This window comes from Vidua chalybeata, chromosome 16, assembly GCF_026979565.1.
Source record: "Vidua chalybeata isolate OUT-0048 chromosome 16, bVidCha1 merged haplotype, whole genome shotgun sequence".
NCBI classification, from domain to species: domain Eukaryota; kingdom Metazoa; phylum Chordata; class Aves; order Passeriformes; family Viduidae; genus Vidua; species Vidua chalybeata.
The window spans coordinates 7,252,951-7,279,291 of record NC_071545.1 but is presented as its reverse complement, the minus strand read 5'-3'; the positions used below and the strand labels follow the sequence as shown (position 1 = coordinate 7,279,291).

Genomic DNA, 26,341 nt, shown 5'->3' with positions numbered 1-26,341 from the left:
TGCCACTTCCCATTTTCCCATGGAAAGAGTTGGAAATTTCAAGCTCTAAATATGAAAATATATTTGGGGGGGGGGGGAGGGCAGGGAAATGCAAAGGGGGAAGGCTCTGTTCAGATCCATGTAAACACATTACACCATGTTAAACTCCATGCTATCACTTTGGGAAATTTAGCTAACAGTTGCAGAGTATAAAGACATTTATGCAAAAGTTACAGAAATAATTTGCAGAATTATGTATACCTCTTCCCAACAGTGAAATTCAAGCTCTAGAGACTAACACTTAGATTAGATTTGTCGGCAGCAGGGCACTGATTCCCTCATTTAATGAAATATTATTTCTATAGCAACAGAGAAACATATTCAGTGTTTATTGCAGAAAACAGATTGCTCAAAATGGAAAACAAGGTCTCTGCCCAAGAGCCTAGGAAATCCTACTAAGAAGAGATTGGTTTACAACAACTGCATCTTGACTTGACCTTCTTGGCAGAAGGTCAAAACAACTTCAAAAGAAGAGAATCCCACAGAGATAAAAGTGGGAAAAAGTGGAGGAATGTCGCAGGACCCCTTGGTGCAGTGCTGGGGAGGAAGGGCTCGGATGTCCCACTGGCCCTGAGCTGCACCACCACAACACACAATGTGTGCCACAAGGGGCCCTCCTGAGGCACCTCCCCGACTTTACATCTGAGGTAAGGAACAGGCAAAGAAGACAAAGACAGTGGTAAAGAAGGAAGCCACTGGAAAATTAAAGCAGTCCCTGCCACAGCATAAATAAGTATCCTTTTAATCTCTCAGGCACAGAGCTATAATATCTAATTACTCCAATTTTTATGAAGAACATTGCTGTTTGATGGACATGCATTTCTTTGGCTTAGAGGGAGCTTTGTTGTAGGTGAATAGGAAAATAATATAGTGCCAAAAGGCAATACGAAAAAAATTATTTGTGAAGTGCCAGGATAGATGCAACTGAAATAAATTTCTGTGATGTTTATTCTGGCATCATGTGCAGTGACATTTTTAAATCCCAGGCCACAATTTTCTGTCTTTTTGTTAGGTTGTGTAAATAAAGTCTTGCCCTGAGATAAATGATTTCACAAATTAATAGCCCATAAAGGGCAGCTTGGCTTTTATGAAAAACATGAAAGTGAGAACTGTTGCTGGTGTAGTTGTGTGCAATTTTCCACAGCTTCCCAGTCTATCATTTTTGAAAGCTGAGTGATGTGAACAGGAGCATGAAGGTGCAATGTCACTATGTCTGTTGTTTTCTGTTGTGTATCCCTGTTTGCCTCAACAGCTCCAGTGTTCTGTCCTGCACTGCTTAAGGGAACCAAGACAACCAGCCTTCTCCACACACTGTAAGAAGAGATCTCAAGACAGTACTTTTACAGCACTTTTGCTGGAGCTGTCTTCAGTCAGCAGAATTACAGATTATTCTGCCAAAGAAATAATCCTTTAGGTACTAATCCTTAGTTACAATTTCCCTTGGTATTCCACAGAAGGGAGCACCACTCTAAGATTGGGTTGGGTTTAGTTTTTGTAAAGCACCAGCTATTAGAAACAACTTAGTGCGTTATTTCCCCCCAAGCTGTATCTGCAATGCTGATGGCAATTTTTGTATAACACAATCCTTCACATACAGTAACCTCTAACTGTAACTTTTCCTCCAGAAGTATTCCAAATGAAAAATTATCCATTAATTAACAATAGCACCAGTTTTTCTACTTATATGAATCAGGAGGGGAAGGGGGGGCTTATGATGGCATTATGAGGTGGTACCCCCAGGCATTCCTGGCTAAGTACTCCCCCCAAGGCAAGAGAAGCTTTAGCTCAGACATCTTCAAAAAAATTTAACAATACACAAAAATGTGGCACAATCATTTCCTGTATTTCTATTTACTTGATCTCAATCAGTATTTTAATGTATCTTAAGTGTCCCAAACTTAGAGGAACTGCAATCACATTGTTTTTTAATGGAAAGCACAAATTTTCAGTTTGAAGAAGAAAAAAAAGAAAAATCAAGTTTTATGCCAGCAACACTCTTGAAAGACCCTGATATGACAACTGCAATATGTTTAACATTTAACCCAAGAGACTGCATACATTGCATACAAAAATACTATACGAAATATCAAATAGAAATAGTACCTACATTTGATAAAAGCAAAATAGAAAATGTCAAAACACCAGCTATGAAAACAAGATTTAGAAAAACACTGGGCCCATTCCTTCTGCAATTTATGATGATACCAGAAGTACTCTGACATCAAAAGACAACTAATTTTTGTTGAAAGCAATCACATGATTGCTAAAAACCTGATAGATCTGTGTATTTTCCTGGGCCTTACAGTGCATCACAATTGCTTAAATCAAAGAGTTTAACTATTTTGAGTCTTGAGACATTTGTCCTGTTTTGTGTGTTTTCATGACTGTCTGCAGTTTCTCTACTCCACCATTTAAAGGACCTCCCCTAGCACTACTCCCTAAATTTCTAGGGAGGAGGGGAGTCCAAGGCTATACTCAAACACACTCTGTTTTAGCTGCACTGGAGGAAGTGTAACTGCTACCTCCATCCCTGTGGGAAAGCCGCCTCCTCCTGTCAAACTAGGACTGCCTTTCATCTCTGCTCTTGCCTTGGATACCTGGCTGTTGGCTCCAGATTAAGAGGGCTACAAGGAAGACCCTACATCGTCCCTGTCTGCTGACCCCTCCCCAGGGACAGCCCCACTGGTGACATTGTCACTTGGAAGACATCACAGATCCAAACCCAATGGTATCATCAACACCCATTGTACCTGCCAGGCACCTTCTGCAACTGCATCTGATTGCTATGCATTAACATAAAGATCTGAGCTCCAATCTTGCCATTTTTCAAAACACCAACCCACAGCATCTCTTCAGAGCACCGATGCAGATGGAGCTTCCCCACCCCAGAGCTCTGACACTGTTCCTCACTGTGCTCCCTTCTTTCCTGCCCTTCCCCACCTCACCAATACGGGCGACTCCTGACTGCCAGGGCCACACTCTTCCCTCTACTCATCTGTTTACAGCTGATCATCCTATAAAAGAGATTCTCTCGTGGGCTGTGAGCGGAACAAAACACTACAGTCTCCACGTTCTTTTGTGTCCTAGGATGCTACAAAAATGTGATAATGGACAGGGTACTGCATAGAAAGGAAACCTCTCTGGCCACCCAGTTCAGTCTTACCAGTGCTCTTCATTGTTTCTTGCTTTAAACTTAAATGCTTCCCCTCTGGTGTCTGCTGTAATGAACTAATGCAGCACACTGCATCATTCCAAATTATTACATGCAAGAGTAAGCTGATCCATTTTAATAAACCCATTATGGTCATGTTCTAAAATATTTTTTTTTTACTTTAGTCTGTGCTGTAATAGCTAAAATGTCTCCTCTTTCTTCTTTAGACATATACATTTCTAATCTTCAAATAGCCTGAAGACAATTTTATGATGAACAAAAATGATGCAGTTAAAAATAATGTAAATATGACTATATTCACTACTGAACAAACTGATTGACTACTCAGTCTAACTTACAAAGAACCTCATTTCATTAGTTCCAGTAAAAAGTAGAATCTGGAATACTCATTTGTCTACAGCTGTAAGTGACTTTTTCAGTATATTCGAAACAAGTAATAATCTGTTCTGAGATTCAAAAAAATGATCAGACAAAAGTTTTCCTACATGAAAATACAAATTAATTTTATTATATAACTTTGGGCATTAAAACAAGAAGAAATTTTAAACTAGAGTTTAAGCTAATAATGAACAATTATTACATTAAAGCAATTACAAAATCCTCAACTGAACAAGGAAGCCTATTAGGGGATCAACTGCTCCTGGTTTCAGTGCCTGACATTAAATATAATGACTGCAAATGCGGACATTTTTCTGAGTGCCAGCCACACAGGTGCCCGCATAACAACCTAATTCCTGGCATTTACTGCTCCATGTTCTGCTGTGAAAACAAGTATTATCCTTCACTTAAGCTCAACTCTGCTCTTATCCTTGCTCATCTCCCAGCAACACAGAGCTGTCACAGCAAGCACAGGCCACCACTGCCTTTGGGTCTGTGCTTGTGATGAAATCATAACAAACAGGAAAAAAAAATACCTCTATGCTACAGTACCAAAACCAAACTTAATTAAAAAAAACTTCATAAAAACATTTAGTACTTATACTAGATTTTTAGTACTGTCTCTAGTACTTGTATCATAAATGTAAGATCTGAGAAAACTGTGTAGCTAATTGCATCTCCAAGATTTTAATATTCAGAGATATCAATCTGCTAATCGGATTTCTAAATTCAACTGTAGACTAGACTAGAGAACATGGTCTAAAATAAAAATAAATATATACTTGCTGAAGATTAAACAGTTTCTTCTGACAGCCCAGTGGTTTCTCTGCAGTATGAGCCTGTTGGACTTGTGTGGAGATCTCAGATGCTTCCCTACTCTGGGCTGATTAGAGCAAATTTAATTTCACAGTAAGCTGTTTGAGGCTTTCAACGCTCCATTAGGTTTTACTAGAATCAGATAATTACTACAAAATGCTTATTTATGCAACCACAGTGGCATTTCTTTAAACAGTTATTATTAGATATTTAACAAATAATGTGCTGCTTACCCAAATTCTTAGCTATTATTAATTAACACTGGTGTAAGAGTTTGGAGAAGGAAATAGCCAAGAATCATTTTGGTTTGGATTCCATCCTACCAAGCATATCAGAGTTAGGTTACAACAGCAGAAGAAACAGATGCAGTGAGTTTAGTTAGATTACATTACCTTGTGGCCAGGAAATTAGGTCACACCTAAACACTGCCCTATTGATCAGGCAGTCACATATTAATAGAAATGTTACCTTGCACTCAAACAAATACCACCTTTATCTATACCCTGATTCAGTATAAACATTTTAAAGCCTCTGCTTCTGCCTTGCACCTAAAAAGTCGATCTGTTTCTTTTCTACTTCATGCTCTATTACAATTCTCCACTGACAAAGATTCAGGAATTGGGATTTAGCTGACAATTTTGCTGAAACTGCAAGTGACACTGGAATACAGCTGCCTCCTCCCCAGCTGTGCCACACTGCTGGGAGTTAAAAAAATACACTGCCTTTGTTAGTCAACTAAGCAGGCAGTTCAAATGGCAAAAAAAAAGCAAATATAGTAAAGGTGAAATACTTACAGCCATTTTTAAAGGTGGAACCTATTTTAAGACACTATTTGTTGACCTGCTCATATGCCTATTATATGGACAAATCAAACATCAGCATTCATGCTCTTGCCTTCTAGATGAGAAAGGGATTTTTTTTTGAGAATTATTATATTTTTGGTTAAAATTAAAACTTGACAAAATATCTCCTTATATACATGCCTCACTTAAGGGCTTGCAGTGCAGCCTAATTTTATCTGGCCAATCTTAAAAAATAAATTAATGATCCTTTGTTTTAGCAAAATTGGTTTTTTAATGGTAGTTTAAAAGCAGTATTAAAAGCAGTTCACAGGTTTTTTTCCTCTGTGGAACGTCTTACCAGATCACTGTATATAGCATTAAGAACTTGAATTGGACCTGACATTTCTCTGTAATTTATTCAGTTCACAAATGTATAAATGGCAGCTTGTACATTTGCATGCAGATTTCAGCATTACACTCCTATCTCATCCTGTGTGCAAAACCCACCAGCAGCAGATCTCCAGCTCCCAACACCTCGTCCCTGCAGTGTGACCACGCCAGTCCCACGTGATGCAACAAAGCACGAGTGCAGCACCTGCCTCGCCAAGGACAGCTCAGCTGGCTGCAAAGCAGCTGCAAATGCACAGCTCTGCACAGCAAACACCTGAGCAATACTTCCTAACAAGGAAGGACACACATGGGCAAATGACTGTGGACTTTATCAAGTGTGATAAAACTGGACATTTCCTCAACTCTCCTTTTTAGTGGATCCTGGACCAAAAACAGGTAAGACTTCCTGGGATGTACCAACTTCAGCTCTTACACAAATGAAGTACTCACTGACCTTTCCTGACCAGTCCAACATTGTTTTTTAAGTAAGAGAATTCAGAACATTCACAAATAGGTTTTAAACAATAATACTTTGACTAGGAACATGCTATGGTTTGTGTTTTCCCCAGTTTAGAAAATTAGGCAAATTAAAGAGGTTTTTTTAGAGTTACCCTGTAAGGTGTTTGCAATTATACACTGCAGCCCGTGTCTCAAGATTTATTGTCTATAAAAACTACACTTTTGGAGGGAGTCACGTTAAAGCACTCCATATTTGACAGAAAGAGAGAGACAAATAATTTGGACAATGGCAGTTGCATATCCAATTTGGGCATGGGAAAGAAGCTCAAACTAATCCAGTTGTAATTCTCCCAGGAGAGAGCATGCCTTCAAATGCTAAAGTGATCATAAACAGGAATGAAGCCATACCACTGTCTGGCCACCAGAACCATCAGTTCTGATGTTCCTCAGCTCTGCGGCTTGTCTATTCTGAATGTAAATAACTTCACTCTCTTCTGTGGACGTGTCACAGCTCATAAGAGGGACTAATCATATAAAAGCCAGTATGCCCATCTCATCTCATATTCTGATAATCAAATTGTCAAGCAGGAGTCAAATGGAGAAGTACTGATTTGAAAAATTGTCACTCACTTGCTGTCTAAATATGAACTCAGCATCCCAACATTGGCACTTGTTTTTAAAATCTTGTTGCACATCATTGCCTGTTTTATTATATGAAGAAACACTGCATGGGAGACAGGATAGGGTATATAATTTTGAGGAGACATTCAGCCAGCAGTTTCATTTTTCACGTAAAGAACATACTGTTGCCCAAAATTGTAATTAGCTGAACTGAGCTGATGTGCCTTATTGAGGCTTTATGGAGGAGTTGAGAGCGTTAGCGGAACGTGTGAATTCCTGGGGGAAAACGCAAACTGGCGATGCACACACAGAGAAACACAGAGCACAGCTGGCAGGCAGGGGGAGCTGGCTGGCACCCGAGAATGTCTCAGAAGAGCTGGGGCTCTTGGAAGCAGCAGCAGGACAGCCACACATCCTGGCTGTGGGCAGGAGCCCTCGATGCTTGAAGGAGAGAAAGCAGGGAGAGAGACAGAGGAAGGACACTGGGCAGGGAGAGCACTTGCATCTCCCACAGTCCCACAGTGATTCTGTCAGTGACAATTCTCTCCCAGATTCATGACTGCGTTTTACAGGATGCCAGTTGTGGAACGTAAGTCTGTACATTTCACCAGCACAAGCTGCTGCAGCTCTGGGGCCTTGCCTGGCTGTTTTTTCCCCATTACACAAAAGAATCTTCTGGCAGCTTTCAAGGCTGCAGTGCCTCAATGACCACGAACACATAAGCAATGAGCTGTGTATAGTTGGGACACCTCTGTTTTCAGCTTGTCTATTGTCAGGGCCTTTGCTGTCACCTCCTGTTTAAACTATTCACAGTAACAACACATGCCCAGGCTCACAGCCTGAAACACACATTAGATGGCACAGCAAAACATGAAAATATGTAACAGACACAGTCCTGGAAGCTCTTACAATCCAAGTATGGCCTAACAAAGAGAGTGAGAGACACAGACAATAAGAAAACATTATTAAATATGACTGCAGCTCTGTAAAGCTGATTGAAACAATCAGATGTTTTAGCTTGTTCCACTTAAAAAAGATATATTTATAAAAGCACAAATGGTGATACGTGTTATAAATAACAATTTGAAAACCCTTAATTAAACAATTTAATAATATAAAACAAAGGTAGAAAAAAAAATAGAAAAATGTCACGACTTGGGCTTAATTGACAGAAAAGGCTGATGTGAGATTATAGAGCACTGCACAACCTGGGTAGGGAATGTGTGTATTAGAGATTATTACACCTTCACATTAACTAAAATAATTCGTACAAGTGTTCACAGTGTATTTCATAGTAAAGGAATTTCATAGTAAATTCCAGTGATTTTGATTTCTTGTAATTAACATATACACACAAATGAATTTAAAACTGCAAGCATAAACATTACTTGCTCACAGATCCATTATCACACTGCTAACAGATCAAGCTTAATCAAGTTCTATCAGTTTTTTTGTGATTATACACATTATTAGACAAGTCTCATTTCATTTAGTCTCTAAACAGTTACATTTTATTTCAGTCAGAGCTAAGTAAGTTTGAAAGAGACTTGCTGTCTTGTTCTTTTACCCATGTAGCCAGAACAATTAATAAAAAAAATATTAAACACCTGGACTAAATTCATCACATAAATAACTTTCCTGGCAAGAACTATCAAGTTACTGATAGCAGCAGCATCATTAAAAAAATGCAGTTAAACAATTTTCTCTGAAGGAATTCGGCCCCTTAAAAATAGTTGCTGGATTCTCGGCTTCACAGTCAGTGTTTCTCAGTGGCTTCAGCAGAGTGACCTTTGCTGCCATCAGCTGAATTCTCTGCTGCTGTAACAAAAGGTGTTGAAATGCTGGTGCTGTTTCCTGGACACCAGTCTACACTCGAGGTATGAGATGGAGAAGGAAGCACAACAGTCACGTTAAACTGGAACAGGGAAGACAAGCAAGAAAGAAGCTGGGGGAGTTTGCCTCAAGTTTGGAGGGCACTGTTCTGTGGAACAGACACCAGCCTCATTGAACTTGAGTCAGGATCGGGGAGGAGCTCAGCCACTAAAGGTGAGATTTTGCTACAGACCACCCAAAAAGGGCAAAAGAATGGATTAAGTCCCCTGTGAGCAACTTGAAAAAGTCTCTAGATCGCCCTGGGTCTTACGGGAGATGAACGTCCCTGACACCTGCTGACAGCAATGCAGGAGATCTGGAACCCAGGAGGCAGTCTGGGACAATCCCTGACACAGACAGGCCAACCAGGGCCCGCTCTCCTGGTCCTACTACTCACGGACACAGGAGTGCTGGGGGATGTGTTAATCCTGGCAGCCTTGGCTGTAGCAGCCTCCAAGGTGGAGTTCAAATCCCGAGGGGAGCAGGAAAGGCAGAGAGCACATCTGGGGCCTTATGACAGCACACTGGCCTATTCAGGGATCAGCCACAGGATCCTGTGTGAGGCTGCTCTGAAAGCAAGAGTTTGAGAGGGTTGACAAGTGTTCAAAGACGAGGTCCTATGAACACAAGAATGGTCCTTCCAGATACTCAGGGAAGGCAGAGGGAGAGAGAAAAATGTAGGCTATAAGGAGAATGATCTGGCTAAATGAGGAACTCATGCCTGAGATCCAATGAAAAGAGGACATAAAAGGGAATTTGAACCAAAGACATACTTGAAAGAAAGAATACTGAAAAAGTACCTAGGTATGCAGGGCTGCTGTCAGGAAAAGCACTCTGAGGGCTGCAACTAGCAGAAGGCAGCAAAAGCTTCTACTGCTACTTTAGCAATAAAATAATAAAGAAAATACAGCCCACTGCTGTGTGAGGCAGTGACAAGCAGCAGGTACTCAGAGCTTCCTTTGCCTCCCTGCACTGAAATGTTCTCCCAGAGCTGAGGAGCAAAAGAAACACCAGGGATGGAACCAGCATCTCCTGTAAGTTTCAACCCAGGTCATCTCATAGGACTGATGCGATGAATCCAAGAGTACTGAGAGTGCTGGCTGATGTCACTGTGAGGCACTGCTCTATAATCATCAAAGGGCTGTGGGGCTGGGATGTTGCAGTCTGGCTGAGTGGAGAACAAGATGGGTGAGGAATTGGCTGTTGGGCTGGAACTGGACTGTTGGGCTCTGAGTGTATTGGAACAATATGGGAAGTTTTCATAAAACCAAGCAGGAACTTCATATAAGAACAGTAACATTTTTAGAAATCAATTTCTAGAGTTTTAGAAAAATGCAAGTAAACATATAATCTAATCAACACTATTTTACAGATTACCATTTTTGTCATACTAAATTATATTATACTCAACGCACACAAATGCCTTCAGAAGGAAGTTCTTCATTGTCATGATGTATCCAAGTGTAAGCATGGAGTTCATAGAAATGATATTCAGTGAGATAGTTGCACTATAAGGTATCACTTAAAATTCTTGATGTGATTGTACCACAACATTAGTGTTACCAAGAATAGATATCCTATTCTGATTATGTAATCAAGAAAAACTTCTGGAAATAATATTGAGAGTACAAACTACTTTTAATCAGCAGCTAAATACCAAGACATGATTACTTTGTTGCTCTAATGACATCTGTAATGGATTCCAAGTGCTGTGCCTGATTGCTTCCCAGCTGATCAGGATTCTGTTCATCACTTCTAGCTGCTGGAATTCTGAGATTTCTTGGAGTTCCTCTGCAAAAGACTTCAACACTGGTTCAGCTAAATGGCTATAGTGCCTGCTTTAAAACAGTTCATCAAAAACTTTACCCTCAGTACTCCATGATAAAATGTTTTAAGAGAAGAGAGGAAGATCTGCATTGCCCACTCGCTTTTTACTGACAGGAATTGATTAAAAAGCTGTATAATCTCCCTGTCCTTTTAGGCAACTAGTCCAAGACTGCTAATCCACAAGTATCTGTACCATAGAGCAAACCACTGTTATCACTGTCATCAGTTTAGACAGAAAGACAAAGGGCTGTAAAACTCTACTTTCATGTACAACTTAATGGTTAAATTGTACTTGTATGTTTATCAATACACAGCAGAGCAAGCCATTTGTATAAACACAAAGGCAATAATGAAGTAATTGTTCCAGCTGAATATTCTACAATTCCTTTTAATAGTGCATTTCCTTAACCACTTTATATAACTACATGATAACACAGGCTTGAAAACTATTAACATAATTTCAATCACCAAGAAATTATTAGAGAAGTTAAAATATGGTGGCTCAAGTGAGGTAATCATAGAATCATTGAATTATTTAGCCTGGAAAAGACCCTTAAGTTTACTGACTAATGAACTGCTCTTTCTTGCAATTTCTTGGAAATTACATGAGGCAGCTTCAAATATTTACACAAGGCACAGCACATCCATCACAAGATGTAGGTAATCTCACCAGTACAATCCACTCAGTTTCTTTCACATGTCTGTTAGCAAAATGAATAATGCTAATGTTTTGCAAAGCCCTGACAGGTTTGTATTTAAAACATTACGAAGTCTGAGACATACACTGGCAAAAGGGACAATAATGACTACAGAGAACCATTGCTAGAAAAAAACCCCCAACCAAATACCAGAAGTACCACACACAAGACTTAATGTATCCAGCCATTCAGTGCCCAGTGGAAGTCAGAAGATTGCTGGCTCTCTAGTTCACACTTAAACTCCACCAACAGAGAAGCCTTAGCATAATGTTGTTTGAAGTCAAAAGAGACAAAAGTACTCAGAACTTTGCACTGTTTTAATGTATTTGAGAAATATCCAGGATATCCAGGAGAAATAACAGAAACTAACTTAGCCTCCTGGATTATTTAAATTTTTAGAGTGAAAGATCCCTTTCAAAAGGATGCATAACACTTATTACTGGTCCTGACTTTTCTTTCTCTTACAAGGGATACTGAACCCAAAATACGTGGAACACCTACACAAATTATAAGTCCTAATCAAAACATTTATTAAAACTCTGCTATAGGAAGATGATTCTAAAATTTATGGAAGCATGTAAGCCAATAAAACTGTATCATGGCATACTTTATGATCAAGCTACTGAGGTGTTACGCAGTAGATTCAATCAAGCTTAAATATGTTGTTTTTTACACTTTCCCACTCTTTCAGCAAAACTGTGTTCTGATCAAAAGAAAGCCTACAAATACTGTCAATCAATTTGACAGCTAAAGTCTTAAAATTAACATTGTGGGCCACTGAAGGAATTAGTGAAAGGTCTCCAACGTGCCTGAAGCCCTGCTGTGTGAGCAAGGGCTGGGAAGCAGCTCCTCAGGTGCAGGTGGAGTGTGAAGCAGAGTGAAGCACAAGGCACAGGATGTCTGCAGGATCCCTGGGTGGATTGTGGTGCTGCCAGTGACAGAGCCAGGGCTGTCTGCAGCTCTGCTGCTTATCAGGGCTAACAAATGTGGGACACAGTGCTTAGATCTGCTTTCCAGACCACTTCTCAGCAGGTAACACCACTTCTATTTCACCTCCAAAAAAAGTACTTATCTTTCTTGTAACTCACCTTTCTGGATGGTTTGTTGTTCTTCCTGTCAGCGTACAAAGAAACACACTGAGCTCAGAGTCCCACAGCCACAGGACAGAGTTGCTAGAGCTTGAACTCACTGACCTCTAGCATTTTAAAAACTTAAATATTTGAATCTATTAAGCACTAGAAATCTAGAGAATTTTCTGAGCATTACTCACTTTAGCTACTCAAAAAGCTGTATCTAGTTTTTGCTATTTTCTTGGCATTAGTTTTCCCCAGTGGCTGGAGTCCCTCCTTGTCATCTCAAAGCAAGCAATTAATTAATGAATGTACAGCCTTAAGATGAATGCTACACGAAGTCAGATAAAAAAAATCAGAATAATATATCAAGAATCATCTACAAATCACAGGTTTTTTTTTTTTCCCAAAATACCAAAACTGGTACTAATACTAATGATACTTATGAAAGACTATTTTGAAGTCAAGTAAATTAGCCTTATTGCCAATCAGAAATATTAAAAAATGGAGTTACTACCTACATTCTGCACTTTTAATTGCCTTACCTGGCATTCCATGGACAAGGTCTCCACATAGCACAAAGAACTTGGGTTTAGGCTTTAGTTTGTTAATGGCCTGCACTGCTTGCTCTGCTAATTTAATTTCTTCTCCCCATTCATCATCTCCATTATTAGTGTCTCCATGTGTCCAAGCTTTCATCAGTCCAAACTGAGGATCTGCTCCTTGGATGAAGTAGAAGGGCCCCTTCCATTGGTACTCAGCATCTAAGAAGGAAAAAAAAGGGAAAAAACCCAGTAGACACTTAAAAGAGAATGAAAGCTTCCATGCATCATTGATTGTTCTTCAGTAGGTTGACACTGCTTTAATGCACGTACAAAATTCTGCACTCATTCATACAGGACAAATATAAAGGCAGAAGTACAAAATTTTCCTCTAATATATAGCTGTAATAAACAAAAGTATATTAATCTAATTATACCAAATAGTAATTACAGACTGATTAGAGAAGTATGTGAAGCATTCAGCAAGTAGTGCTGGAAATTACAAGACTACAACACAGCACAAGTGTGTAATATTAGATTTCAGTTGACTCTTTTAGGATTCCAATTATTGCTTCTTTAATTAACAAGTTAAAACATACACAGGTTTCACATTTTATGATTCCAGCAGACTTTTTCTTAAATTATTAAGGAATTAGATGCTTTTTGTTCTCATAGTTTTAGAGAAAAGTTGGATGTAGCACATTCTCTGGAGTCAGAACTGAAACCACTCAACAGGACCAAAGTCAGCAAACACTAAACCCAGCAACATCAGAATCATCAGCAATAATGAAAATCCAAATTTACTGCTGCCCCAATTGCTCCCAAGACCTATGACAAAAAGGTGAGACCTCAGAAACAATTTCCATTGATAGAGTCAGTGTAGGCAGAGGGTAGGACAGAATCTGTACTGGTACCATTTTTGTATACTTCTTTCTCCAGTATTATAATACCAAGTACAACAAAGAAAGGGTGACATATATGACTACAAGCCCATTTGGAAGAAAAAAAATCTCAACACTGGGCAAATAAAAACAACACTTGGCTAAAAATTTAAAACAAAAACGGGTAGCCTGTTTCCTACACTTATGTCTCAAGCTGGAATTGAAGTACAAACACAAGTACACTGTGTTTTCTCCAGCTGTCTATATGCATTCATTTGCAACCTGAATATTTTAGTTTTGACAGCTCTATTTGGCTTAATACATTTACTGTTATTGGAGGTTTTTAAACAGCATTTAAACTGTTAAAAACTCACAGACTACATCCATCTACAGTTGAATCTAAAAAGAAAAAATATAAATTATTTAAAATTGAAATATAATCCTTGAATATACTCTCATATCATGTCAGTCTGCTCTGAAATTCATTTTGATGCAAAACTGGTCTTCTTCTAGTAACGGTAGAGAAGTAGCATGTTCAACACATGGATGTACTTTTGATTTCCTTCCACAAGCTCTAGAACTGAAGCTTCACACTCTGCAAGAAGGGGAGTGTGTTTCTTCCAAGCAAGGTTAGAAAACAGAGTTCAGAATTCATCTCTGGCACCATGGATATGGATAGGCTGGAGTGAGGGATGAGGAATGTAGGCAACTCCCGGAAGCTGCTTGAAATTGTCATCTGTTGCTATGGCATCAGATCGTTTTTCCAAATGAAAGCTTCTGTACTTTAGCTAAACTAACATTTCATTTCTAAACAAAATTATTTATATACCAGCAGTGACTTACTCTAAATAATAATCATATATTTTAAAGACAGAAACTTCTAGCCACTCATTGGCTTTTAATTCTGCAATAAAATATACTCTTCAAGTTACACAACTGTTCAGAGAAGTGAAATGATCTATGAATCCATGAGTTTGCAGTATAAGCCTTATGGAACCAGTTGAATGCCAAAAATAATTTTTTTTATTTTATTTTATAACTTGCATGAAAAAATACAATTGCCATAAAAGCAGCTTACATGATGCAGTAAAGGCATCATGTTTGTGCAGAAAAATCAGGTTACAGTTTTTATAGGTAGAAAGCGATAGTAAAAAATATCAGTTAAGGAAGCTTGCATCAGAAGCCCTTTACAACCTCTACAAAATGAAAATTAATAAAAAGAATGTCTGGAACAGGAACTTGGTTTGGAGGAGTGGCACAATTTATTCATTAAATGGGGGAAAAAGATCTAACCTTTGAACTACATGGCAGGATTACTAATACCTTTCCCTTTTCCAGCAACCTGATAGACAGTACTGATAAATCAATGCTGAGCAAAATCTACTTGTTTTGTATTGTTTAATCTGAAGCCAGTATTTTTACCATAGTAGCCTAAGTAAAATATAGTTGCATTTATTTATTTTTACAGAGAAATACTTAGAAAAAGAGCTAGCATTTGTTTTTAAAGACTGTGTTTCAAGTATGGACAGACTGTGTTATCCTTTCAGAGCCCCAGCAATGGTGCGTGGTGGCCACGGGCAGCTGCAGCACCTGGAGCAGTCCTGGCTGGGTGGCACAGGCAGCAGGGCTGGCCCAGGTCCCAGGGAACTTCAGACAGAACACTTGAGCATACACAGGTCTGGCAAGCAGACGATGCACTCTCAGGGAGCAGGTGGGAAAGCCAGACTAGGGGTTATTCTAATATATGTTTCAGGGATATTTTATTTTCCTGACCTATATTCATGCCAATACAGTAACTTTCTAGGTTTTAAGTACCTGAATGTTTCTAAGACTGTGCACAGATGCTCTGGTTTGAGTGGGTGAGTGATGGTCATGTGAGGCAAAGAGAGAGACTGATAAGATGAATTTCAAAAGAGAAGTTCAGTACACAGACAGAATCAAGAAATGGCAGAAGAAAGGAGAAACAGAAGATGCAGGGGTGGAGGTGGTGAAGAGTAGGGAGAAAAGGAAGGAGATAGGAGGTGAAAAAAGAAAGGAACTGAAAATGATGCAAAGGTATGTGCTATATTCTCCTGTAGGAAAGAAAAAGATAAAATGAGGAAAGTGAAGCAGGGATATCAGAAGAGAGCCAGGAATCAGGGCTAGATAACGTTTACTTAAAATGTTAGTTTAATTAACTGGTCTTAGTCAAATAATTCAGTCAATAGCTATTTCTGTGGTATTCAATAACTCATCAGATAGTTACAAAAATAACAGTAAGGTTGAATAAATATTTTCTATCTTTTTCTTGTTATTTGATCACTCCAAATGGAAACATTAAAAACAAATAACCTTAGTACTTCAACTAAATTCCATTAGCTTATTACTTATCAATTGTTACTCACTGCTTTTGTTTCCCATGAAACAAAAGTATATGGGAACAAAATAAAGTAAGGATACTGTTTAAACTTAAAAAAACATTTTCCTTAAAATCAGGAACTTTCTCCTTAAAATCAGGAATGTGCTTTAATTACTGAAAAGTACCATAAATATAAAACCAGAATATCATTATTAGAGTTGCATAAGTACACCACTGGTGCGAACTTGCACCTGGCACCAATCTTAAACCTGTTTTGAATTCAGTTAATCCAGGAAGTAACTCTTGAGTGCCCTCACTGGTCTATCTTTAGAGTTGTTTTTGCAAGTTTTTCCTCTTCTGTGCAAGCCATGACTAGTCAGCTAAAGTTGCAAGTGTTGCTACTGGTGCAATTTCACTAATTCTGCTGAAAACCCCAGGACTAGGTCTGCATGAGTGCTCTTCCAACAAACCAACAAGAAACAGCTGGAAAAAGCATCTTCCACAGATGGATCTAGAAGTCTTCTGCCTTACAATGAAATGGTAATGGACCCTGTTCAGATCATTATTCTGTACCCTTCTTTTCTCCCTCACCAGCTGCTTGTTCATTTCTTGATTCAGCTACCCACAGAACAGGAACTGTGAGCAAGCAAATGAACCTTGTCTGCCCTAAGTCAGGCCTCATAAGCCCCTGTTTGAACCCTTTCTCTGGTCTTTGCACTGGATCTCAAGAACAGTGCTCAGGGAGATCCTTCTGCTCCCATGCTGGGGGTCTGCCCAAGCCTGGCAGAGAGGAACTAACAAACACCACTGGGCACAAGTGATGGGAGGGCCAACAGCTGCTTTTGCAGCAATCCTCTAGCCATGATCCACGTCCCAGCTGCTACTTCTGAAGGTTTCAGTTAAATAATGTGCACAATGGCTATCACCCCTTCAAATGTAGCAAATGACTTCTGTGGGAATAACAGTAAAGGCATTCTTCTCACTAGGAGTTTGAATTTTCAAACCTTTAGATGAGCTATTTCGTTGTATTAGATGAAGTACATGCCAGGTAAAGCAATAGAAGATTAGGATTCAATTAATAATTTTTTCTGTCCTCTCCCTTCCATCACAAAATTGAATGAAGCTGAGAATACCTGAAAATTGGCTCTTCATCCCTACAGACATTGAAGGTGTTTGCACTTCTCAGAATTTACCATAACATTAAGAAAACACAAATGCAGAACAAAGTTGAGACTTCTCTGATAACTGATGTACATATGGTTTCCATTTCTGAAGGACAAACAGTGTCTGTGGACCTGCTCTTACACACCAAGCAACAGAAAACTCCTATTTCAAAGCAGTTTTGGTTCCAGACCTCCTTAAAAGCACAGCTGATCGCCACTGAAGAAGCCCAAATTCCGAACATGTTGTTATGCCTCAGTTTCAATAGTTTCCTTCTCTTTTTCTGCTCTCCCATGAATGCCAAAGTACAGACAGAGGATCAATGCAATGTATTTTTAGTAGCACTGGCTGAAAAACAGTGCCAGCTTCTAATTTTATCTAAGGATTAATTCTGTGAAGGACTGAAGAAGTCAGCAGCAACTCACCAGAGAAAACCTCAGCCATGTATTGTGATCACAGGCAAAAAGACACTTCAAGGACTTAAGTGGGATTTCAGCCAAATCTCCCAACTTCTAAAAAACAATAGCTAATCTCTTGCTGTGCCTTCATTTCTTCCCCTTTTGCTTTTCCTAGTTTTGCCTCTCTTTTCTTGCCCCATCTCCAAGGATCACCAACAGATCTACTAAGATTGCTCACAGAAACTACTGGCCTCTGACAGGCATGTAGGATTGTGGATCCTGGTGGGATTTCCAGTATTTCCCTGGTGGGATTTTTTTATAAGTACATTGGTTGGGTTCAACAGTATATTGGTGTTCTTCCTCCTCTACACTCTGCAGAATTTAATGGAAACAAATCAGTTACGGAAAGTTACTCCTGTCCATAATCTCTCTTTAGACACTACTGTGTCAGAGCAGTTTGGATGTGGACACATCTTCAGTGCCTGCTCAGTCCATCATGGGCAGTAACAAATACGAAAATGTCCTCATTGTCACGTTGGGTTTGACAGGAGAATCAATACCACTTCTCTGAAAATCAGAGCACAGCAGACACAGGGACATGGTTCCCTGCCCTGAGTTATCTCTGCCTACAAAGTGTGCCTGTGATTCTTTTTCTGGGTAAAATTGAAAAGGAAGCTTTGGTTTTCCAAAGAAGGTCTAAGCAGGAAGGAAAATGGAATCTCTTAAGTGAAGTCAGTATGTATACATCATAGACAACACAAACAGCAACAATTTGTTTCCATTACTCTCAGTCCTGAAATAGCTTGAAAACCAATAAAGGAATTGTGTTATATTTTTAATAATTCCTTGTTATATATTTTTGTATATAAATATATATATTATCAATAGATATGGCTTAGAAAACTCATTATTTTTGTATGCCTAAATACAGAAGATTTCAGTCTAAAGAAATGTGCAAGTCTTTCAGCTGTTTTTTCCCATGTGTACCTCTGAGTCTACCAAAGATATGACTGCTGAAGGTTCTGTTGAATGACCAAGGCAATCTATCATGAATTATGCCATTTTAAGTACCAGGGGGAGAAAACCCTATAAAACAGGTATTAAAATACATTTTCAGAGAGAGAAAAAAAACCTTTTAAAGACAAATTATTCTAGAAACTTTGTACTACAAAAATACTGTCAGTAGAAACACTAAATGATAGAATGTGGTTTCTCAAATAAATGAGACAGTGCTACTGTTATCAAAAGACATACTTTTAAACTATCAAGGTAAGAAATGTCCCCTCAGACACAGTTTATTTGTACTGAGGGCTACAGAAGCTAAATTCTAGTCATGCCTTATGCCCACCCCCAAATTTAACATGTAAACTCATTACAAAAACTTTACAGCCCAGAACTGTAGGTGTGAAGGGGGGTGGCTTGCATAATGACAAGGTGAAGTCACAGAAAGTTTCTCAAAACCCACGTAAAAATTTCCCTAATCCATATGAGAGATGGAGACAGTACTGGGAATGGAATATGCAAGCTGGGAAGCAGTTCTGATCAGTGCTCAAAAATATTACTGTTGAAGAGCTCTAGAACAGTAATCAGAATGTGCCAAGATCTAACACTCTTCTGAAAGCAAGAAATCAACTGCAGTTGTATTTAATTTCAAAGGAAGGCGAATTATATATAATTATGATGCTTTTAAAAAGTGCAAAAATCCTTGAAGGCAGCAAGGAAACTATTCAAAGACACTATCCCAGAGGCTCAGACCATATGCACAGCATTTACTAAAGACTTCAGAAAGACCAAAAAGAATCCAGACTGTCTAAACTACTTAAGTAACAGCGATAAGGAGGCTGGTAAGAGCAGGTCAGCGTCCTTTGAAAAGCTAAAGCCTTCAAATAAAAAAAAAAACAAACCAGGAAAGATTTTATACACTGAAAGGTTTGATACTGAAGTCCAAGAAGTCAAGCTAAAAAAAGCAAAGAACTGGGAACAGCATAAAACTGAGAACTAAAAAGCACTTTGTACAGGAATTAGGAGCAGGTAGTCTGCCAGACAGTCACTAAGGTTAACAGATGTTCCAGACATGCAAGATGCACCCAAAAAGAAAGGCTGAAAAGAAGAAAAACAAGGTACATTTTTGCATCCACATGTATTGTGAGGGAACTTGTGAACATCTAATGCGATAATTCCTCCTGACACACAGCACATCAGATCTGTCTCAAATCAAAATATCAGTAGATGATCCAACAAATAGACACTAACAAACCACTCAGATTAGGTGGCATCCATAGAACTCCTCAAAAGTGAAAATCAGTGAACTTCTGGGGAGTTATCCTTAAACCTGCCCTTGCATCAAAGAACAGGGAGGTGGTCACTATTACATCTACATTTAAAGGGGTTTCCTGAGCAATCTGGTAACAACTGACTACAAAAGTGGCATCTGTACAGACAAGTGATGGAAACACTAACCAAGACAGTACCTCCTGTGTTTACTGATTCTTCAGAAAAAATAATCAACAGTTTTTACGGGGACAAGGGAGATCCACTTGATCTCATCTCCATGAGGCATCTAACAGTTACCAAAGACTCTTACAGAAGCCAAGCTGTCTGACAATATGAAATTAAGTCCTTGCATGCACAGAAAACTGGTAAGAAAAACAAAAATGGACAAGGCACCCAGATGCCACCTGGATCTGTACTGGGACCTATATACTGCTCAACAAACTCAAAACAATCTGTCACAGAAACTGAACAGCAAGGAAGTGGAATTTGCTAAAATTAAGCCATTTGGCAGCATGAGAATCAGGCCTGATTCTGAAGAGCTGAGGAGAGACTTCCTATGCACTGAGTGTTCAAAAAAGGATGAACTTTGTGCAAAAAAGTGCAGCACAGTGCACATGGAGAAAACACCACCAACTTTATATGATTTTTACCAAGTGCTACCAAGAAGTCACCTCAACATTCAAAAATGGCAAAAAACCAGAGATTGGAAAGGAATAGAGAACAGACCAAAATGAAAATATGAGAAGTAATTGAATAAACTTTGAGAGTATGTAAAAGATTGGCGGGGGGGAGGCATGACAAAGGAACACAAAATCACATGTGGAACTGAGACTGTGAGGATGCAATACTGGTTATTTGCCTGTTCCACATAAAGGTTTTGGAACCATCAATTAAAACTAGCAAAAGACAGGTTCAAACAGACACTTCTCAACCAGTTAAACTGACAGAACTATCACTTGTTTAGTTACTTGAAAAAAGTGTTCCACCACTTTCACATTAACTCTTTGCACAGCATGCTACTGACATACTCGGGGGAAAAAACCCAACAAAACAACAAAACAAAGTAACTTCCTGACTTCTAGAGACAAGTGGTGAAGACAGCACTTGCCCAAACATATGGTCCTGTTTCTTCACTCAAATACTAATAGAAGGAGTAGACAGCTGAAGCAAGATTTCATATGGGCAGAAAAGAGATAATTTATTTTACAAAGTAAAACTAAACTATACAAAGGTCTCTTGTCCATCAGGTAGGGTATCTATACACTGTTTACTATTGTGCCTCATTGATGATGTGGATAATTTCAATCCCTCACCTCAAGCTCCTCATGTACATGTCCCACATCAAGGGCAAATGAGAGTAGGTTACAGGTATAACCACCACATTATGTCAAAGCAGACTGAACAATTTGTCAGTAGGGAAGAGGAACTTTGCAGAAGGGGTAAGAAGAAAGGAAGGAAATTTAGCTCTCAATAGTGGCTTTCAAATTTTAAAAGGAAACAGTGTGCCAAGCCACAGCAGTGGCAGTAAATGTGGATACATATTTAACAGGAGTAAAACCTTAAGATTGAGAAAAGCAACAAAACAGAGATAACTGATTTCTGTCTTAAACTGCATGAAAATTTTCCTCAGTTTTAACAGCCCTTGGTTCTCTTTTTTCCTAATAATTTAGTCATTAAAATGTTGTGTTGAACTTTAGCCTCTTAAGAAAGACCCAAGTAAATTATTTACAAAAATACTGCACCCAAAGATGGTAACTGGACTATGATAGCCTAACAAATCCTGAACAAGATTAAAAGCAACCAACTGGTAAGAAAAATTTTAACTAATATTTAAAGAACTCCAAACAAGGACACTTTGGGAGAAAGAATCACACTTGGAAAACAGATTCCCAAATTATGTTTATTTCCATGTTTAAGGAAATTTTCAAGAAGGAGTTAGATACAGCTTTTATTCAGAAATTTTTACACTGCTGTTGAACACTCCTTTTGTCAAAATTTCATTATATAGTTGATTTAACTAGATGGCTTGTCTGCCATCTGTCCCCTCAGCAAATGCTAGGCATTCTGTTCCAAACCAACCAGACCATCTGCAATTAATAGGTTGCCAGAATGGCTGTATACATATACTTCACATGCTCTGAGTTGGTGATTTTTCTTTATTTGGCAACAAGCAAAGCCAAATATTTCCAGTGCAACCCAAGAAAAGACCACAGAATTGATGGGATGAAATAGCCTTGCTGACCTCACCAAACCAATACAATTTGAAATTAATAAATACAGAGAAACAGAAGACCTTCTACACATGACCATAGAAAATGATTTCTTAACACAGCTGTGTCCCTGAAAAACCCCAGCACACTATAGAACCTCTATCCTTGGGAGACTTTCACAAACAAGTGCATACACTGAGTTGTTCAACGTGTTAAATGTGCTCCTCTGTGTCCAGCCACAAGCAAGAACCAGCAGTCACAGGCGGCTGCCACCTTTGGCTCGGTCTCGTCTCCTTCTCCACCTGGTGGGTGTGGAAGCACGTCCGCCTCGGCTGGCTGCAGCCCAGGGTTCGCAGCGCTGCTTCTGCACAGCGGGGAAGGGCCAGGGAAGCACCTGTGCTGCTGACCTGAGCGAGGCTGAGCACCCCGGGGAAAGCAGCATCTTACCAAGTTGTGGACCACCTTACGGCCGCCTTTCGTTTGAGCACCAACAGTGACCCAGCGGTAACCTGTTAGGTCACCCCTACAGGTACAAACAAACACAGGACAGCACAGTGCTGGCACCAACAGTTTCATAGGCTATGGAGACCCAGTTCGGCAGCACAAGTATTTAAAAACGAATCCAGTGCTGGACGCTGCTGGCGTTTTCACGGGAGCCAAAGCGTGGGGGGACAAACTTGAGCGGCTCCGGGCGCGTCCCGGCACAGCGGGGCGGCCACAGCTCCGCGTCCGTCCGCGCTGCGGCCGCCCGGCGCCCCCCGCGTCCCCCGCTCCCCGCCACGGGCCCGCCGGCACACAGCCCAGGCCCCGGCGCTCCACACCTCCCTCTCCCGGGCGGCAGCTCCTCCCGCCGCCGGGGAAGCCCGGGGCCTCCCTCCGCACGCCCCTCCCGCCCGGCAGCGCGGCGGGGAAGAGCCCGCAGGCGATGGCGCGGCTCGGCCGGCGCTCCCCGTACCTGGGCGGAAGGCGGTCAGAGTCCTGCCGCGGGCCCTCAGGAACACGTTCCCCGCCGCCGCCATCGCCCCGGCCCGCGCGGCCGCTGCCACCGCCGGGCCCGGCCGCCGAGGGGGCGGCACCGCCTCCGCCGGGGGCGGCGCCTGGCGCGGGCGGGAGGCCCCGGGACGCCCCGCGACGCCCCGCGGGCCCGGGCGCTGCGGCCGCGCTGGAGGATTCGGGCTCTGGTGTGAGAGGACCGGCGAGAAGCGGTGGCCGGGTGGCTCTGGGGCGAGCCCTGGAAGCGGGGAGTGCTGCGGGGCGGCTCCCGGCACCGCCATGTGTGGGGGGCGGCTTAGGGTGGAACCTGCCCCGAAGATGCGCTGGCTTTTAAATAAATTATAATAAAGTAATAGATTACATCATATTCGGCTTGTTCCTAACCTGCGAACCGAAGTAACCCCTTGTCTAAAAGCATTGGCAACCTTCCTTCGTGGCTGTTCTTGCCAGGTTTCTTCAGTGTTTAAACGTGCTCCCGAATTTAGGTATCACCAGCAACTCTCTGAAAAAGAAAAGAGAGGTTATGCAGAAAAAGCAAAGGCCCAGTGTCTCCCTGCTGCCAGTGCCCCCAGCTCAGCCTGCCCACGGCTGTGGGCACTGTGGCGGGCACGGACCAGATCCCACACAGTTCACGTTCCTGTCAGAACCAAGCTACACAGTGAGGTGATGACTGAAATATATGGGTGACTCTTACAAGGCAGTGTTTTCTTCATCTCTCCTGACCGAGAATTCCTTTTTGACCCAGCCATCCAGGAACAAAAATACGGTTGCAATTTCCCAGTTGAACAGCTGGGACCCCATTATTCTGTGTGGTGCAACATGCAGAGTGCTGAGTGCCTCTAGTCATCGTGTGAAATCTGCAACAACGTGTTAGGTGAGGTTAATGCTGTCAACTAAAATGCATTCCTATGGCTAGATGGCTTTTCCATCTGTAAAATGTGGGTATTATTAACCACAAGTAAAAACAGGTTCTTCATCCTACTTGTAAACTGCTTAAAGATCATTAGATGGAAAGCACTAGGGGAAGTCTTTTTTATTAAGTAGTTTTTGTCAATTTGCCTCTTTATAAGGCAGCATGTGGTATATTAAGCAAATAAAAACTAAAGTGCATTTTTAAGTCTCAGGTGTAGCCTATCTAAATATCCCAACACCATCATAGGAAGGGGTGATCACAGTCTTGTGGTAGAACTGCTTAGGCTAATATAAGAGCAGTTGGCTCAGTCATGCAAAGAACTTTTTTTTAACCTTTTCTATTTCATTTCCATTTTCTTCTCATTTGCTTAATTGGGCTGAGCAGCTACAAAGCAGAATATATGACTGCTGCATGACTTCAGCTAAAGTCAGGATTAATTTTGCAGTGAAATAACATCAAGAACAGGCCAAAAATGTAGATTGTTTTGGCAAGGCAGCATAGTGTGGTTCTGGAGCACAAGGACATGAGATTGTGATCAGCACCTGAATTACCTTTGTCATACTTAACCTGGATGTGTTGCTAAAGGCAACCATGTATCTTGCAAGTTATGCATGTCTGAAAGACTGATTCAGACCTGGCAGAGATGGGGATTGTAAGATCTTCTAGAGTTATCTAAGGCTGTAATTTCACAGCTCTTTTTTCCTAGACATGTATAGCATGCTCTCCTCTACAAAATTCTGTTGTCAGTACTTGTATTCTGTTGTATTTGATGTCTTTGCAGGATGGATCCTGGATGAGCCTCAGGATGCTCAGCTCTTTCTAGGTGATGACGATGGTGAGTGTGCAGCCTGCCTGTGTTGCCTCCTCTTCAAACGGAATCCTTTGATCTTAGATCACCTTGAGCATTACTTACGGTAATGAGGAGGCCAGGAGAAATTTTAATTTTGTAATTTAAACACATTTTCTTGTGATTTTACAACCTGAGTGCAGTGTTTTCATCTGCAGAAATAAAGGAACATTTGCTTATAAACGTGAGAACTGAGAATCAGGACTGTGTATGCAGGAGGGAGATTTCAGCCCTCTCCTGCTTCCTTTACTCTGACAAATTTGAAGTATGCATTTTTGAAGCCAAGCTCATGGACCAAATGCTATACAGCTAAAGTCATTTTACTATGACTAAGTCGTTCAAAGTTACTACTGATCTATGTTGGTTTAATTATAGATTTTCATGGACTCATTCCAGATGGGGCCTAGATAAAGCATCAGAATTTTGTCATAGGACTTGATTTGTTACACAAAGTGTCATGAATATGATGGCAGTGAATAAATAATTTACAGTAGCACGTGTCTCCTCTTATTTATAGAGTATAAATTGAGAGTTTTACTAATTTTATAAAGTTAGTGTGAACATACAGAGGGAAATGTACCATTCTGGGAGGGCATGCAGTATATTGAAAATAAGAGATTAAAAGTGGGAAATGCAGGCATTGAAAATAAAATTCTTATATAAGATTTAGCTTAGTAAGGACTGTGAATAGAATAGTGCAGATCTATGGAGTCCAGATCTCGTAAGACTTACTCAAGTGTGCTTTAAATCGTGCTGCCAAGACTTACAGTTCTTGGAAGTTCTGAAAGATCCAATAACAGACATTCTACCTTATTTTTTACTGCAGTTTAAAGTAAGACTGTATGCAACTTGAGAGACCTAGATAAAGTACTAATAAAACAAGTAAATGATTTACTGTCTCCATTGAGAAATTAAAATAAAGAGCAAAATAGTGAAAGCAGTGGTTCAAGAATGGGAATCTTTTTCCTAATCTCAGCAAATGACAGGATGACAAAGAACAAAACTGGAAGAGTACAAAAGGTGAAAAGGATATAACAAGGTTGGTCTAAACATTGGAATTAAAATTACAATGCACAGATGGATATGCAGATTTGAAACTAAACCATTTTAATCTTATATATAGAATAGAATGACTATGTGCCATCTGGAATTCAGGGAATCCAATGAAAGTTGGAGGTGTAAACAATGCACACAGCAATATCAACATCTGTTTTCAGTGCCTGCTGATATATATGAGTCTTTGAGGGATAAGTTGGAGAAAATAATGGAAATTGATAAAACCTCATGATAGAAAAAGGATCACACATAATTGTATTTGTTTAGAAAGAATTTGGATTTACTCATGCTAAAAATAAATAGTGCATACAATGTATTGTCTGTGTTTTAAGAATCTCTTCTCTCTGTAAGTCCTTGAACAGGACATCATTTGTAGCAGATGCAACATTTTGGAAGGATTGGCATAGGATACAGCTCCTCTCCTTCCCAAGAACAGCTAATGGATAAAAATCAGGAAGTTCTGAAAACTTACAGTAGTATCTCTTATGAGTACACTCCTATGTCCTGCTCCATTGCTGAGACTCCAGGATGGCCATACCATTATTAGGAAATTTAGCAATCTGAGCCTAAAGCATTACAGAATACGATAAAACATAAGGCCTGA

The 26,341-nt window shown here is 40.2% G+C and overlaps 1 protein-coding gene across 2 annotated transcripts in view; it reads right to left on the bottom strand.

The window, feature by feature from the left end:
* Window positions 1-22,994, bottom strand: part of CPPED1 (calcineurin like phosphoesterase domain containing 1) — a 39,134-nt gene extending 16,140 nt beyond the window's left edge. For both annotated transcript variants that reach the window (XM_053957216.1, XM_053957217.1), the window contains exons 1-2: window positions 22,884-22,994; window positions 12,670-12,888 (exon numbers count right to left, since the gene is read on the bottom strand). In XM_053957216.1, coding sequence (XP_053813191.1) covers window positions 12,670-12,888; window positions 22,884-22,947 — 283 coding nt within the window. In that variant the 5' untranslated portion in view covers window positions 22,948-22,994. The remainder of the gene's footprint in view (window positions 1-12,669; window positions 12,889-22,883) is intronic.
* Between the last annotated feature and the right edge of the window lie 3,347 nt (window positions 22,995-26,341).